Source organism: Hibiscus syriacus, unplaced genomic scaffold (assembly GCF_006381635.1).
Source record: "Hibiscus syriacus cultivar Baekdansim isolate YM2019G1 unplaced genomic scaffold, ASM638163v2 tig00113719_pilon, whole genome shotgun sequence".
NCBI classification, from domain to species: Eukaryota; Viridiplantae; Streptophyta; class Magnoliopsida; order Malvales; family Malvaceae; genus Hibiscus; species Hibiscus syriacus.
This window is the reverse complement of record NW_024063467.1, coordinates 643,248-660,918: the sequence shown is the minus strand read 5'-3', so window position 1 is coordinate 660,918 and position 17,671 is coordinate 643,248. Positions and strand designations below refer to the sequence as shown.

At 36.4% G+C, this 17,671-nt stretch overlaps 1 protein-coding gene and 2 pseudogenes across 1 annotated transcript; 1 reads left to right on the top strand and 2 right to left on the bottom strand.

Annotated features, from left to right (window-relative positions):
* Positions 1-6,142: 6,142 nt before the first annotated feature.
* Positions 6,143-10,214, bottom strand: LOC120186614 (proline--tRNA ligase, chloroplastic/mitochondrial-like). The gene is made up of 11 exons (XM_039190500.1): positions 9,861-10,214; positions 9,715-9,771; positions 9,523-9,633; positions 9,230-9,316; positions 9,032-9,145; positions 8,740-8,946; positions 7,882-8,019; positions 7,544-7,705; positions 7,028-7,227; positions 6,557-6,640; positions 6,143-6,451 (listed from the first exon to the last, which is right to left on the bottom strand). The coding sequence occupies exons 1-11, from the start codon at positions 10,212-10,214 to the stop codon at positions 6,310-6,312; spliced, it is 1,656 nt and encodes a 551-aa protein (XP_039046431.1). The 3' UTR covers positions 6,143-6,309.
* Positions 10,215-11,124: 910 nt separating this feature from the next.
* LOC120186661 lies at positions 11,125-12,197 on the top strand (annotated as a pseudogene).
* A 165-nt stretch (positions 12,198-12,362) lies between these two features.
* LOC120186660 lies at positions 12,363-16,578 on the bottom strand (annotated as a pseudogene).
* Positions 16,579-17,671: the final 1,093 nt, after the last annotated feature.

Below are 17,671 nucleotides of genomic sequence, written 5' to 3'. Positions count from 1 at the left end.
AACCAATAAATTTAGGTTTTGCGATCTTTCAATGGATACAATACACGTGTCCCAATTATCTATCTCTCTGAACATAAGATGGTGATGGGGTGGCCCAAAGATTGTTGAAATTTTTATTTATGAGTTGGTTGGTGCATAATCATCGCTTCCTTCCTCTCCTGTTATTATTCCTTTTCCAAATTCGTCAAAATTATCGGTCATTAGTTTATGTTAAAACAGTGTTTATTAACTCTTTATATTTTTTTATTAAGCTAAACGATTACAATAGTGTTTAAATCCGTAAATTTAAGAAAAATAATTACTTTAACCACTGAGATAAGATGATTTGTGCCAACTCTTTATACTCTAATTGTTGAATTAAAGACTGGTTTCTCAAAATAAAAAAAAACAGTGAAATATGGATAGGGCATTGCCTTGGGTTTTTTTTTGCCCAATAGGACATCCGCTTAAATTATTTGGCCTATGAGGGCACCTCAAATTAATTTGAGACCTACGCCATTTTCTACATTTTAGGGTAAATTCATCACCTCGATGTAACGAGTTCAATGGGATATAATTTTTATATTCTGGGCCCAATATTTTAAAATTTCATGTGGAACTCCTCACCTATTTAAAAAATTATTTTTTCATATTATTATGCGAATTTATTGTTGGAAAGAAAAAAAATATACTGAAACTCGTCACGTTGAGGTGATGAGTTTTATTAATATTTTTTTTGCTCTCCAAAATGTAATAGATTATGTTGAAAAGAAGAATAAACCATGAATAATAGATTAAACATTCAGAAATGCACATTAGGAAAAAAGACAAACTTAATACATTAACATAAGGACGTAAATGAGGACTAACCTTACGAACACCATAAACATTAAATAAAATCATTAACGTAGCAATATTGATTAAGAGTTTTAATCTTCGTAATCAATAAACTCTTCAGAGGTAAGATTAAGTTCTTTAATTCCTCATTCTTTTTGTTGTTGTCATTCACGTACGAATTGGAACCATGCTTCTGGGTCTCCATCATCTATATTTTTTTCTTGGTCATTTGTCTGAGTTGGTGGGGTATTCGAGCTGGAAGCAACATCTTCAATGGTACGAGCAATGTCGAGAGCATCGAACTCTACAAACAAATCAGCATTAGAGAAAGAGTGATGATAATATGTCTCAATCATTCCACCAATGTCTACATCACCGCTTAGATGAAACCTCGTGCATGATAGTAGAAATCTATAATATAAGGAAGATACTCTTCTACTGCTTCCAAGTAAAACTCTTGTTTCTATATTAAACTTCAACTCGTGTAGTTGAATGTTTTTTAAGAAACACATGGTTATAGATTTACAATCGTAAAAAACAGTTGCACAAATAGTTGACATGTTTGAAGAGAAAAAAAACTCAAACTTTGGAAGTGAAAGATTGAAGGTGTTTTTTTTGCTTTAATAGCAAAGTAAAATGACTTTCAACTCACACATATTAATAGTTGCTGAAGATAATTAAATGAGCATTGAAAAGTTGGTGAAATTGGTCATTATTTGGCCTATGAGAAACACACGCTTTTTCTGATATGAAGTGATAAATGCACCACAAAAAAGTTTTCTGATTTGAGTTGATACGTCGGTGAAAAGTTGCAGAAGATGATAATGCACCACTATTTCACCCATTTTCTAAAAAATTGTTTAAATTATGCATTGAATGACCTCTAAAAAGTGGCAGAAAATGATAATGCATCATTATTTCACACGTTTTCTGAAAATTGTTTAAATTATGCATTGAATGACCTCTGAAAAATTGTAGAAGATGATAATGCATCACTAATTCACCCGTTTTTTGAAAAGTTGTTTAAATTATGCATTGAATGACCTCTGAAAAGTTGCAGAAGATGATAATGCACCACTATTTCACTCGTTGTCTGAAAAATTATTTAAATCACACATTGAATAACCTCTGAAAAGTTGCAAAAGATGATAATGCACCACTATTTAACCCATTTTTTGAAAAGTTTTTAAAATTATGCATTGAATGACCTCTGAAAAAGTTGCAGAAAATGAGAATACACTATTATTTCACCTGTTTTCTGAAAAGTTGTTTAAATTATGAATTAGATGACCTTTAAAAAGTTGCAGAAGATGATAATGCACCACTATTTCACCTGTTTTCTGAAAAATTGTTTAAATTATGCATTAAATGACCTCTGAAAAGTTGCAGAAGATGATAATGCACCACTATTTCACCCTTTGCCTGAAAAGTTGTTTAAATTATGCATTGAATGACCATTGGAAAGTTGCAGAAGATGATAATGCACTACTATTTCACACGTTTTCTGAAAATTGTTTAAATTGTGCATTGAATGACCTTTGAAAAGTTGCAGAACATGATAATGCACCATTATTATTTCGCCTATTGAGATGGCATTTCACTAGAGAGTTGTTGAATGGTAATTAATGATTGGTCGTATTTGTTTTAAATTGGATCACTTTAGATGAATCTTCACAATACTTGTTATTTTTACAATTGTATTGAACAAGCAAAAACCAATCTCTCTGAAGCTATGGCAATTAATTTTTTCACAATCGTCCACTCAAATGGCCAAGTTGTCGAAACTGAAGATGGTGTTCAATTCATGTCACAAAGGTCCGTGAACATGATGTTCTCGATATATGTGTCTCATCGTCAATTGAAGATGAAAATAGAAAAAAAATATGTTATGTTTCAAATTTGAGATATCGACACATCATTTTAGAGATTCCGCTCAAATATAAAGCAATCTTGATCAATTATGATGACGATGTAGTTGTTATGGTTAGCCTTAATTAATCTTCCAATAATCAAATGATTGAGATTATTGTCAAAACTGCAGATGTTCCTACTTCATCAACTACTGCACCGGTAACGTCAAAAGCAGGACCATTAGAAGATATAGATAACCTCGTCGAGCGGTTTGGTGAAATCCTTGCAGATTTTAGCAAGGATGATGAAACTTTTGTTCCACTTATGCTGGACGATGACACACCAATAATCGATTAATTTGATATCGCCGAGGCTGCTTCAGATGAACAAGCCTTTGATATAGTGGGTGATGTCTGGGAGGCAGTCGTTTCTTGTGACCAAGCAATGCAAAATACTTCACCAATTTAGGCACATCCACCAACAGCCATGCAAGCAGAAAGTTCGCACCTCAAGATGCCTCAATATCGTAATGCAGTTGCAATGCATGAGATAAAATGTGATGCCATAAAGAATAACGAAATTCATGATATACTCGATATATACGCAACCCACTAGAGGACCTCTGATGAAGGATCGACGGAGTTTGGAGTTGGGTCACAGTTTGAGAGTAAGAAGGATACGTAACTAGTTGTGAAGGAGTTTTGTATCAAAGCTCATATGGAATTCACTGTTGTGGAGTCTGATCAGAAGACATATTTTTTCAGATATATTAACAACAATGTCGGTTGTAAGTGGAGGATACGTGTCTCATACCTACAACGAAAGATGTTGTGGGAAGTGACAAGGTTCCATAACCAGCACAGTTTTACGTTCAGCTCCTTCACACAAGACCACAAACACTTAGACTCCGATGTCATTTGTACATACGTGAAGCTATTGGTGGAGAAAAATCCAAGGATCCCAGTATCAATGATTGTGACATTAATATGAAATACATTTGGGCATATTTCATCTTATTACAAGTCTTGGATGGCCAAATGGAAAGCTATGACACTATTGTACGATGATTGTCATCAGTCGTTCAATGAGCTGTCACATCTGTTGCCTGCAATAGAATATTTCATCCAAGGGACCATTGTTCGCTCCTACACTTATCCAACAACCACATTTCATGAACAAGTTATCCCTTAGGAAAAGAGTTTTTGGAGGCTTGTTTTGGGCTTTCAAGTCACAAACTGAAGAATTTCGTTACTGTAAACAAATGGATCAAGTAGATGACATTTTTCTGTACGGCTTATACAACACGTCCTTATGAAAGTTGTTGCACAAGATAATGACAGAAATATCTTCCCCATTGCCTTCACTATTGTTATAAATGAATCCGAGAAACGTGGAATTTCTTTCTGTCAAACTTGCGCTCTTATTTGTCATTCAAGATGGGGTTTGTATGATATTAGATCGTTCACCTGGGTTGTTGGCCACGATTGATAGACCGGGAAGTAGGTGGTCGTCTCTGCATGTATTTATTGCGTATTGTATACATCATATTGCTTTACATGCTATGACGAGGTTCAAGAATAAGAAGATAAAGAAAAAATTATCAGCATGATAACATATTCGGTTTTACCATTTGTGTTTTGGTATTAGTCTTTTTTTAAAATTATTATACTTACAGATAATTATTTTTTTCAAGCTACGCATTACTACAATTGAACTTTTGTGCAAGACTGGAAAATTTAAGAAAGTTTGAAGAAGAGGTGTATAACTTTGTAGCTGAGATACCCCGGGAAAGATGGGTACATGCATATGACGATCAAGGTCGACGTTACGGTCATATGACAACCAATGTTATCAAGTGTATCAATTCAGTGCTAAAAAGGACTAGACATCTTCCGGTGGAAAGTATTGTTTAGGACACATACTTCAAATTGCGTAAAGTTTGGGTAAACAAAAGTGCTCAAGTAGAGGCAATGTTCAACGAAGGTATAAATTAGGCTTTAGATATGGAGAAAGCAATGACCAAAAATCAAACTCATGCAACATCAATACATGTTCGTAATTTCACCATATTGGAATTTTATTGTATTATCCAAACACTTGTTTGACCATATGAGGGTGGGACTTCTGCAACCTATACTAGTAATCTGAATAGAAGATGGTGCGATTGTGGTCGATTTCAAGCCTTTAGATATCCATGCGCTCACGCGATTGCTGCATGTATGTATGTGAATGTAGACCCATACATTTTCGTTGATGATTGTTATAGCTTGCATACTATACGCAACATATACAATTACGAATTTAAATATCTCCCAAACGATGCATATTGACCACCTACTGTCTCTAAAGAATGGTTGCCCAATCCGCAATTAAGAAGAAAATTGAAGAATCGTCCTGAAACTACTCGAATTCATACTAATATGGATAACCCTCAAAGAGATGAATGTCTACCGAAGCTATGTGGCCACTGCAAAGTTGAAGGCCACAATAAAATCACTATCCACATATCCCAAGATATCAGCTTGTCGATAAATCCTTTGTAATAGTATTCCCATGTTGCATTGATTTTACAAATATCAATGATAATTTTATGAATATTCTTCCTACAAGTGCATGTTTTGACTCTCTTATAAATCTATCAACTAACTCAACTCCTATTTATAATTATAGTTAAATTTTAGGAAATGAACAATGAAATTTGTCACCTTCAAATAATGAGTTTCGGAGTATTTTTTCTTTCCAACAATAAATTCACATAATAATCTAAAAAACTAAGTTTTTAATAAAACTAGTCACCTACATGAAATATTAAAATATTATGCCCGGAATAAAAAAATTATATCTCATGGAACTCGTCACGTCGAGGTAACGAGTTCGACTTGAACCATAGAAAATGTCGTATATCTCAAATTAATTTTTGAGGCGCCCTATAATTTAAGCTTGTGCCCTATTGGGCCAAAAAAAAAACCTTGCATTGGTGCTGCCCAAGTGACTCACATTGCGGGCTCATTAATTACAACTGCTTACAAATAAAACTCCTTTTACCAGCATTTCTTGCTCCCTTATCATTATGTAGTAAGGTCGATTCGTATAACTCGAAATACGAAGCAAAAGCAATACATGATTCTTCCAATGCTGGAACTAAGGACGACAACAGATGAGTTGCAATGTTGAATTGCTTCCATTAAAGAACTAATCGGAAGCAATCCAAATATGCATTGTGCAAGTGTGCATTTCGTCCCGATATGGACGGATCTCGATTCTTAATTATCTAACTACTTGCAATACACAAGTTATGCCAATATCAATAATTTTCATGAAGAAACCCCATCTGTAGGAGGAAAAACAGCAACAGATAAAAGAATGCAAATCAAGCAATGTCACTTTTATACATAAATATCGCTATATCGGACAGAAAGTATAAATCGTTTTCCTAGACCCCCCCCCCCAAAAAAAAAAAAAAGCGAGGCAAGAATATGACCAAATGACATCTTTAAAAACGCATAAAACAGTTATGTGCGCTGACCAAAGCAGCGTGTTTAAATAGTTGAGGAAGAGGGCATAAAAACCTGGACAAAATTCATGACATATAACTGCAAAACCAGATAGGTTGTGAGCTTGAAAACCAACTTTATCATAGTCTTAATAAGATTTTGCAAAAATAGCAACTTCCTCTGCAGGGTTGCCTGTCATCAAGCATGTTTTGGTCCCCTGAGGCTGTTCAAAGGGGAAACAGCGAATAGTTGCCCCTGTTTCTTCCTTCACTCTTAACTCATCTGCATCACTGCAGCAACATAAGAAACATATTGTTAAGACTCACAAATGCACATGTTTCGGTAAATATACTGTCAAGTGATTCTGATATGGCTATTATCTAAGAGTAGTATACCTAGCACACCAAGGTCCCCTAGCCCATTTGCCCAAAGATATTGCTTCTTTGAGTTCTTCATAAGAGCTCACATCCACTATGTTACTGCAGAGAGAGAGTCCAAGAAGCATTAGAAATAAGACCAACAAACTCAAGGGAGTGCAGAGAAACAGATGCATTCTGTTCAACTCAAAAATCTCCAAGAAGCATTCTGCAAAATTGAAGCTTACAAGAGAAACATATACAACAATTCATCAATTTAGAGACCGTGATACCATACAATCTATCAGATGAACATTTGATGAGACAAAATGACTTCAAAATAGTACTTGGAGAGACACTTGGCTTGAAACTCTTTAGCATCAAAAACTCATCATATACGCATACACAGTGCATTAATAAGCTTGATTCAAAATCTCAAAAAATACTGCTATTAGTCAAGCAATCCTTGGGTTGAAACTCTTAATAATTGCTTGAGAAAATAACACACACCTGTCCCGAAAAGATATCGCCTTCTGAAGAATAGATGATTGGATCTCATCCAACCTGTCTTTGACATAAGCTTCTAATATTGAAGGTTCCATAGATATTCCAAAAACTTTCCCTTGCTTTCCTGGAACATCTCTTCTAGATATGACCACACTCCCACTTGAAACATCATGGGGACCAATTTCAATCCTTAGAGGTACTCCCTACAAAATTATCATCAAAAGCTTGAGGCAGATGAAAGCTAAAAATATTTTTGAAAAGCAATATTCTCTACAAGATAGAAAAAGAGAGAGATACTAACGTTCTAAGCAAAATAAGTAAATAACATCAGACTATATCACATGATGAAATAATAAAAGCACTCAAAACAACTCAGGAACAGATGGGTCAAGATTGCATCCATACACATTTTTTATGAACTTTCTAAGGATTTCCGTTATCTCGGTTTTTTAGGTGGAGGACAAATCTAGACTTAAGAATAACCAACAAAAGTGCAACCACATTTAAATGTAAAGATACCTTCATCTCCCAGAAATTGAACTTCCATCCTGGTGTCCTCTGATCTGCGTCATCAAGTTTAACTTTAAGTCCAGCAGTTTTCAGAGCTTCTGCAACAGATTTTGCAGCATCTAGAACTCCTGCTTTCTCATCAACCTTCTTCCAAATTGGTACAATCACAACCTGATAGTGTATGATACACAACACATTATAGCGTATCACTAAATTGCACGAAGATAAATCACTTCTAATATCCACAAAGTTGTCAGCAAAATGGGTTCCCTGTAAAAATCATTTTACTTAGAAGCTCCACCTGTCAGGCTGGACCATACCTACCAAAAGGGTACTACGATGTATACCTGTATTGGTGCAATTCTCGGAGGAAGCATCAGACCAATATCATCTCCATGGGTCATGATAATACCGCCAATAAACCTTGTGCTGATAGCCCAAGATGTTTGCCACACATGTTGCCTTTGGCCACTTTCATCAGTGAACTGCACAAACACAAATCTCAGTCAAAAGCCTTTATTATGGAGTTAGCAATACAGAGGCAAGCACAATATACAACAAAGAGAATTGGTTATTCACATTAGCATTTGAAAGGCCTACTACACCTACCAGAAACAAATAGAAAATAATTTTTAGGTAAAGAAGTTGCAAACTCTTTATGGGAGGACAAATGGACAATCATAACTAGATAAAAGGGGCAGCTGAACCAGTACAAAAATGTCACCCAGTCTACAGTGTAAAAGAAGTGTTGTGATTTCAAAAGAATATATATACCAACCTTTCCTGGCTTCTGGTTTGACTTTCTGAAATTGCTAGGACCAAGAGCAGAGAGAATAAGACACTAGTTTAAAAGAACAATGAAAAAATGGGGAAAAAAATAAAGCCACCTCAAACAACCAATAAAAGATGCCTATATAATCCAGGAAAATGTCTTTCCAAGAACAAAAGGTTCTTTAAGTAAAAAGCTCCATGAGAGTGTCTACATTCCATACGGATTCAAGCTTTAAAGAGTTAACCACAAAAATATAGCAGCTTCGTGCTTCATCTATGTGAAAAATAATAGAAGTGAATTGTTTAATCTGTTTTCCAGCAATTTCCTTAAAATTAAACATCATTTGTAAACAAATCATTTGCTCCCTGCATGCATATCCCTCTCAGGGATGGAAAAGAGATAAAAAGGAGCACCCAGAGTATCTATCAATCACCTGTGTCCCAAAGGCACGGGAGAAGTTTTGCCCAAGGTCGTGGCTGGTTCCAGCTTGCAAGGCTTTACGATCACCCATCATAGCTTCTATTGTGTAGGTCTTGTCAGCACCAGCAAACGTTTCTACTTTAGATTTTCTACCCACAACTACAGGTATCGCAGCTTGCTCATAAGCAAACTTTGTATAGACATCAATCATTTGTAGCGCCTGCAGTTCAGAAGCATCCAATCCTTTAAATAAAACAATACCATCTAAAATCACCATATCAAGCCATAGGTAAAGTGGCATAAACCTCATTTTCTGCCTCTTCTGGTGTGGCATGTGCTGTGTGACCTTCCTGCCAAAGAAATTCGAGGGTCCTTATAAATGGTTTTGTGCGCATCTCCCATCTAGTAACATTTGCCCACTGAACGGAATAAAACAAGGAGAACTCAGTCAGTGGCAACCTTGCATAACTATATAACCAGGTTACAAATGACTAAGCTAATACCTGATTAATCATTAGAGGAAGATCACGATAACTGTGAATCCACCGCGTAAACATATGATTTACTATGGTTTCACTGGTAGGTCGAACCTGTCACAACCTCAGGAAGTATAACAATCAAAGGCAAAACTCAGGTCATGCCATCATGGTTACTCTTGAACCAGCATTTTCATTAAAATGTAAATCAGAATGTATGTCACCAACTAGAATTAAGCAAATTCATCAAAATGCAGTGATTAGACTTAGCAATATACTAATAACAAAAAGAGTTGAGCTAACTAATACTAAATGTGTACCACAAGTTTCTCTTCGAGTTCCTTTCCTCCTCCAACCGTGACAAGAGCTAATTCTGGACTAAATCCCTCAACATGGCTAGCTTCTTTCTCTATAAATGAGTATGGAATAAACTGCAGTCACAAAGTAAATTTCATAAGCCAAAGCAAATATACAATAGGATAGCTTAAATTTTATCTACACAAAAACCACACCTGTGGAAAGTACGTGTTATTGTGCCCAGTCTCCTTGAATTTAACATTCAAATAATCCTGCAAGTTTTTTTCTCTTCAAAATGAACCAAACTTTGAAAGATAAAAAGGAGCAATTATTAATAGAAATCAGAAGAAAATTAAGTGACCTGAATTGCCTCCCAAATAGCGTAACCATAGGGGCGAATAACCATGGTACCACGAACGGGGCCATAATCAGCTAGCTCAGCGTTGGCAATAATATCAAGGTACCAAGCATTGAAGTCCTGAGACTGAGGCGTGATGAATCCGTCCGTGTTCCCTCGGTCTTGTACTCGGCTGCTCTTCTTATTGTCAACTCGGTCCTCAGTTCCCGTTAGACTCGACGCCGCGCTTTGGGCAGAGAACCCAGCTGCTAGAGGCGGACAGAGACGGAAATGCCTCCGCAGGGACACCGTGGAGCGGCGGGTGAAGGAGGGAGAGAAGAGGGAGGTGAGCGTTGGTAGTCTTAGAGACGATACCATATCTGGAAGAGATTTTCAAGTTGCAGCGTTCACTAGTCTTATAGAGCTTTCTTCGGGGTCGAACAGATGAGATTTCTGAAGAGGCAGGAATTGGGTGTGATATCTTGCATTGAGGATTACGGTCGTTCGATCTTTGTGGCCGTTGACTCAATATTTTCTAATTCGATCAGTTCTAGCAGGGCTGAATGGCCTTGGTTTATCTAAAAATGGCTCAACGTTATGCATAAAACGATTTAATTATGAATTTCATAGACCAATTTCATGATATTTGGCAAATTATATCATCTAGATTATTTTATCAAAAATGTAGTCCTAGGTCTTTACAAAATCTATAGGTGAATTCAGTGGCGGATGTAAAGCATAGCTAGGCGGGCACAAAAATTGAATTATGTGATTTGTGACATTTTACGTCTTTGAAATAAGATAAATAAATCGATGGGTTAGTTCACGTCGTAAGTAATTTGATATCGTTTAAACATATATTGAGTTTGAACCCTTATGTATGTAAGGGTCGATCCGAATTAATCAAAACCTTAAAAAATAGGAGGGGAAAAATAAATGGACTTATATTCCATTAGGACTTGAAAATATATATAGGTCAATTTTATCACTTGACTTATTTTTAATTGTATAATTTTTATCGGCCATGCAATACCTCGAAATATGGTCTTAAACTATAGGTTTTGTATAAGTTGGGCTTAATTTTAATGGACTGCCCTATATAGTGTGAGTTGAACTTAATGTTATCTTAATATTAATGAACCAAATTGGCCCAACACAGTTCAAAGTAACTAACTCCACATTGTTCGTTATTGTAATTACCCTTTATACCAGAAACTCCTAGAACCTCTTCTCTTCTCCTGTTAAGGGAAACCTAATTATATAAATACCGTCAGCGACTCGCACATCACCTTGTCCAATCACAATCCAAAACAGAACGTGCTTGTTTTCCTCTCCAAATTTCCATTTTTTATCCCTTCTGCAAGTAAAGAATCAGAAACATGGCGTCTCCCCATGAAATGGAGGTAACCTTCTCCTCCGCCAGAGGCCTAAAGAACGTGAACTGGCGCCACGGTCCGATCAGGCCATACGTCGTCGTTTGGGTGGATCCGAATTACAAGTGTTCCACTAGAGCCGACGAGGTAGGTGATACCGATCCGACATGGGACGAGACTATTATCATCCCTCTGCCCGGTCCTATCGATGATGATACCATCCTTTTCGTTGACGTCGTCCATGCCGGCTCTGAGGAAGGCACCAAGCCTCTCATCGGCTCGGCTAGGCTCAAGCTCCGGGAAGTCCTTGACGATGCTGGATTCGGCGAAAGCTACAGGAGAACGCTCCAGCTGAAACGACCCTCAGGGAGGCCGCAAGGCAAACTCGACGTCAAAGTTTTGATTAGAGAGTCACGCTATCGCGCACCCGATCAATATGAAGCACATCAATACCGTGTCCCACCGTCGGCAGCTCCTCATCCGTCGCCTTACGGCTACCCATACGATATGCCACCGTCTGGCTACCCTTACTACACGACCCCACCCCCACCAAGTGGCTACCCTTATAGTGCGTACAATTATAATGCTCCACCGCCATACGGGCTGGCTCCGTACGGATAAGGAAGCGGCAGTGGCAGGTATCACTACGGGCAAGAGGGGAGGAAGAGCAAGTTCGGAGGGATGGGAATGGGGACGGGGATGGCGGTGGGTGCGGTTGCAGGTGTTTTGGGTGGACTCGCATTGGCGGAAGGCGTGGAGGCGCTAGAGGATCATATCGCTGAAGAGGCTGCGGAGAGGGTCGAAGATGATCTTCTTGGTTACGATGTCGATGTCGTTGGTGATGATTTCTGATTCGGTTCCCCACGTTGATCAATGTTAATAGAATTGAATCTGATGATGTAAGAGAAAGAGTTTATGTAAGTACGTGGCTGTGTTTGGTTGGTTTTCTTGACGTTGTTGTTTGGAGACCATAAGCTTTGTTTTTTAGACCAACTAATAACATTATAGAAGTACAATTTCTAAATTACGTCAAATTAAAATAGAAGAATTAGATCTCAAAGTCCAACATAAAATAGGGACTAAAACCAAAATTAGACCTTTATTTAACTAAGTTGAAAGGCAACTACAACGTACTGCACAATACACTATCCTAAATCCTCCTTTATTTAGAAGGCCACCTTGCTCTTATGGGATTTTCATGTCTCACTTTTTGGTTTCCGAGATGAAGGCATTGCGGCGGCGGCAGTTTCATCGGGAGTAGTTGTTACCAATCTACACGAATTACATCACGATAAGAAAGGGATTGGAAAAAGAAGAGTATGACGATGAAGACGAACAAGAACCAACCTTTGTCTTGATCATCGGCTTCTAACCGGCTTTGTCCAGGAGACGCTGTCTGGTCCGGCATTTGAGAAGCTGAAGCCTTTAGCTTCTCTTCTGTGACTTTTAGGTAGTCTTCACCAATATAAGCCTCAGTCACAGATGGAGTACAGTCTGCAGTTAAGGTGACAAATTGCAGGGCTCAACGAATTTCATTGGAAGATACAAAGGGAATAGGAAAAGAATAAAGAACGATCCTCTCACTATCGGGTAGCATTCAGTGCATGTTTTAGGTTAATGGATCAGTAACACGATAAACGAGATTCAGAAAAAAAAAATCATGAACGATCAGACACCCAAAGGCAAATTCATGGCCTCTAAAATACAAGAACGCAAAGCACTCACCAGGATCAGCCTTGGTACTAGATTCCTCGGTGCTGGCTGCTGATAGAGGGGTTGGGGTAGAGTTATTTAGTTGGGGGCTTTTTGTATGCGGTGTATTTTGTGTCGAACTCGACATTTCATCGAGAGTAATCTCCTAATCGAGGGTGCTATTGAATTCCCTTGTAACTTCCTTCGAGGGGCAAATAACACGAAGAATTCGAAAGACAAGCTAGTAGCTACCTCAAGGTATAAATATATAAAGAAAAACCAAAGGGAACACGTCTTACCTGAAGTTCTCTAATGGTGGGCTGGAATTCACGCAAAGCTTTCCCTAAATTCCGAGCAACCTGCATTTATTAGGCCATCGGGATGCCAAAAGGATTTTTAACTTCCATGAATGCATCAAAATGATGGCTATTTGCAAATTGTCATAGCAAATACAATGTTTAACAGATGGGGGATAACACTAAACACTCCCTCATGTCTTAGCCTACACACGGACAATAGACATCATTACCGATGGTTGTTAACATCGCTTAAGGTTTAATGGTAAGAACATGACAAACCATAATCTTTTTTATCATGTTAAGCATCCAACCTAAATCCGATTAGCTATATCGGTGAAGGGATTAGGCAGACATTTGATACTTTGATTCTTGAGTCCTTTTAAAGTAACACATAGCCAAAGGAAACATTCAACCCTCTGATTTCTATAACATGAAATCTAGTAGATAAAATGTTACACAGAGTAATATCCAAGCATGCTAATGATGAAAAGAACTCTGAATGGGAAACAATGACCTTTTTCTTGCCCAGTGATCAGAGTTGTCGGAGTCTCGAAGTCGACAAGGATCGTTGACAGAACCGATCAGGCTTAGTTTGACACGTGAAGAAATTATTGCTTCAAGGGAAATTAAGCATTATCTCGTTAAAAATCAGGACCTTTCAATTTCAGACCAAAGATAAATTCATTTCTCCAGAAAATCATGTAGTAAATAAAATAGGTTGAGTGTTGGAGAGAAGGACTGGAACTGGAGTTGCTTGACGCCAGTACTAGACGTCGTGCTTAAGTATGTTTCGCTAAATAATGTAACCTCAAGGATTCAAAAAACATGCAAACGGAACGGAAAGAGTAGGTCTGTAAACGAACCGAAAGTTTAGCGAACCGTTTGGTAGGAAGTTCGTTTATGTCCATTTATTTATTAAACGAACGAACATAAACAAGATTTTATGTTCGTTTAATTAAATGAACGAACACGAACAAAAGACTCATTCGTGCATTTACGTTCTATAATCCGTTCGTTTATGTTCGTTCGTTTATATTCAGCCGAATATCTAGACATGTTTAATTTTAACCTTAAACATATTATTATTTTAAAACCAATTAATTTTAAACCCAAATAAAATACTCAAATCAATTAAATAAAATATAAATCCTAAAATTATTTGAAAATAGAAAAACTCTTCTCAAATATAAACCCAGTTAGTTTTATGTTCCTTTGTGTTCATTTGCATTTGTTTTTCATTTTAACGAACAAACATGAGCGAACACGAACAATCTAAATTTATTAATGAACGAACATGAATAATTTTTTTATTCATTTAGTTGTTCATATTCGTTCATTTGTTCGATGAAAATTAAACGAACAAACATGAACACCCTGCCGTTCACTGTTCGTTTACAGGCCTAGGAGAGTGCAAGAATGTTCAAATACTCAAGCTAAAATCAAGAGGTTTTCGCAAAAGATGTGGAATTCTTTTATAATATGCATTTTAGAACAAATCCAACACTAGACCAGCTCATTTTCTCAGAAAAGAAGCATCAAAAAGGTGATCTTTTATTGTTTACAAATTAATTAACATGAACATAATCGATGAACTAACTAACCATCTAAGTGTGAATGTAGAACATACCTCAGCCAGACCCTTGGGACCAAACACCATCAAAGCAACCACCCCAATAACCAGAGCTTCAGGAGCTCCGACCCCAAACAGAGATGCATGAACCACCTTTCCTTTATATCTTCCCCCTTTTCCTGCATACAATCATTAACAGATTTAAGAACCAAAATCAAAATAAAGTGTTTTAAAAGGAAAAAGAAATACTCAAAATGGGAAACCATACTGGAAAAAAACAACGAAATGTACCATACTGGAACTGGAGTTGCTTGACGCCTGCACTAGACGTCGTGCTTAAGAATGTTTCGCTAAATCGTGTAACCTCCGGGATTCAAAAAGCACGCAAACGGAACGGAAAGTGTAGGTTTGTAAATGAATCGAAAGTTTAGCGAAACGTTTGGTAGGAAGTTCGTTTATGTCCGTTTATTTATTAAACGAACAAACATAAACAAGATTTTATGTTTGTTTAATTAAATGAACGAACACGAACAAATGACTCATTCGTGCATTTACGTTCGTGAACATTTGATAATCCGTTCGTTTATATTTGTTCATTTATGTTCGTTCATTTATATTCAGCCTAATATCTAGACATGTTTAATTTTAACCTTAAACATATTAATATTTTAAAACCAATTAATTTTAAATCCAAATAAAATACTCAAATCAATTAAAGAAAATATAAATCCTAAAATTATTTGGAAAAAGAAAAACTCTTCTCAAATATAAACCCAATTAGTTTTATGTTATTTGTGTTCGTTTGCATTCGTTTTTCATTTTAACGAACGGATATGAGCGAACACTAACGAGCTAAATTTCTTAACGAACGAACATGGATAAAAAAAATTTATTCGTTTAGTTGTTCATGTTCGTTCATTTGTTCGATGAAAATTAAACGAACAAACATGAACACTCCGTCATTCAGTGTTCGTTTACAGGCCTAGGAAAGAGCAAGAATGTTCAAATACTCAAGCTAAAATCGAGAGGCTTTCGCAAAAGATGTGGAATTCTTTTATAATATGCATTTTAGAACAAATCCAACACTGGACCAGCTCATTTTCTCAGAAAAGAAGCATCAAACAGGTGATCTTTTATTGTTTACAAAGTAATTAACATGAACATAATCGATGAACTAACCATCTAAGTGTGAATGTAGAACATACCTCAGCCAGACCCTTGGGACCAAACACCATCAAAGCAACCACCCCAATAACCAGAGCTTCAGGAGCTCCGACCCCAAACAGAGATGCATGAACCACCTTTCCTTTATATCTTCCCCCCTTTCCTGCATACAATCATTAGCAAATTTAAGAACCAAAATCAAAATAAAGTGTTTTAAAAGGAAAAAGAAATGCTCAAAATGGGGAAAACCGTACTGGAAAAAAACAACGAAATGTACCTAATTTAGGAGGTTTTGGTGAGATTGAAATGCCAATATGCTTTAGACCACACCATTGACAAAAATGAGCAGGACCCGGTTGAGGAAAGCACTTGGAGAAACGAAAACTCGTGGCTTTGGGATACGAAACCAAAGGAAATAATGAGCAGGCAGTTGATTTTGAGCTAGCAGATGATGTGCACGAACGAATGTAGAAGTTGAGATTGGCCAGGTCATGACCACCGTAACCGGTCATTTGAAGCGGCGTTCTGCTCCGAGGTTTCGGTGAAGTGTTCCTTTAGGAGCTCAGCTGGTCGCGTTTAAAGATTTTGGTGATCTTGTTATAGGCCGGAAGGCTCGCCGGCAGATGTTTGTAGCTCGGTTTTCATGGTTGGGCTGAATCATCACCGATTCTGGGCTTGATTCAGGCAGTCACGGGGCGACGGACAAAAGAATTGGGCTTGACTAAAGTTGGATTCATAAATCATGACCAGTATTTGACGTGAGCTAATCACTTTCAAATGAGAAAATATAAAAATAACATGATCAAACGTGTTATCATGTCATAACATTTAATTGTCATGTAACCTAATTTATTATCTGTTAATGACAATTGATATTTATATCTTAATTAAATAAAAATAAAAATGATGATATTTTAATTAAATAAAAATATTCATATATTATGATTTTTAAAATTTACGAGAAAAAGTGAACAAAGCACAAACATAAATGATCAATTATATAGTTAATGAAGTTTAGGAAACGGGTTAATATCTTGTTAATTTTTGTTATGTAAATATTGTTTGATTCTATTCTAAAAAGTTATAATGTAATTTATTTAACAAAAAAATTAGGAATAGTGATATATTAAAACCTCAAATTATTCTTATGATATGATAATTTTGTTATTAAGCTAAGATGATTATAAAGTAATATTGTTTTAAATATTCTTAATCACTTAATAATGAACGTTCAATAACCCTACAGTCACTTGTGCTCGAACTCGTAGCCTCTACAAACAACAATATTATTCATATAACTCACACGTGACCCATTGTCTCGTGACTTTCTTAAGATTATTTATGTAAAACATATATTTTTGTCTTTCTTATTATTATACGATCGTTTACTCGTTATTATTTGTAACATATAATATAAGAAAATACAATATCGAATATAAAATTATACAAAACATAAATTATAACAGTTAGATTAAATGTACATTGTATAATGTCTTCGCAAATGAAATGCATCGCAAACGTTTATCAATGATAGAAAGAAGACCCGCAGAACATTCCGTTCCATTCTTCAAAGGAAAACCATGTTGCACACGGTGGTGTGCGATGAATCCTTTTATTTCCTTGTATTTATTCTTTTTGCTTGAGATGCTCGCACGTTTAATGATGGGTAAATTACGTATTTAGTACTTAAATTATTAATTGTAATTCTTTTAATACCTAAGCTTTTAAAAAAAATTC

Coding starts and splice junctions, on each gene's coding strand:
- LOC120186614 (XM_039190500.1), bottom strand. CDS start 10,214: ATGGTATCGTCTCTAAGACTACCAACGCTCACCTCCCTCTTCTCTCCC. Junction 9,772..9,860: donor CTATTTGGGAGGCAATTCAG/GTCACTTAATTT, acceptor AAAAACTTGCAG/GATTATTTGAATGTTAAATT. Junction 6,452..6,556: donor AGGGGACCTTGGTGTGCTAG/GTATACTACTCT, acceptor ATGTTGCTGCAG/TGATGCAGATGAGTTAAGAG.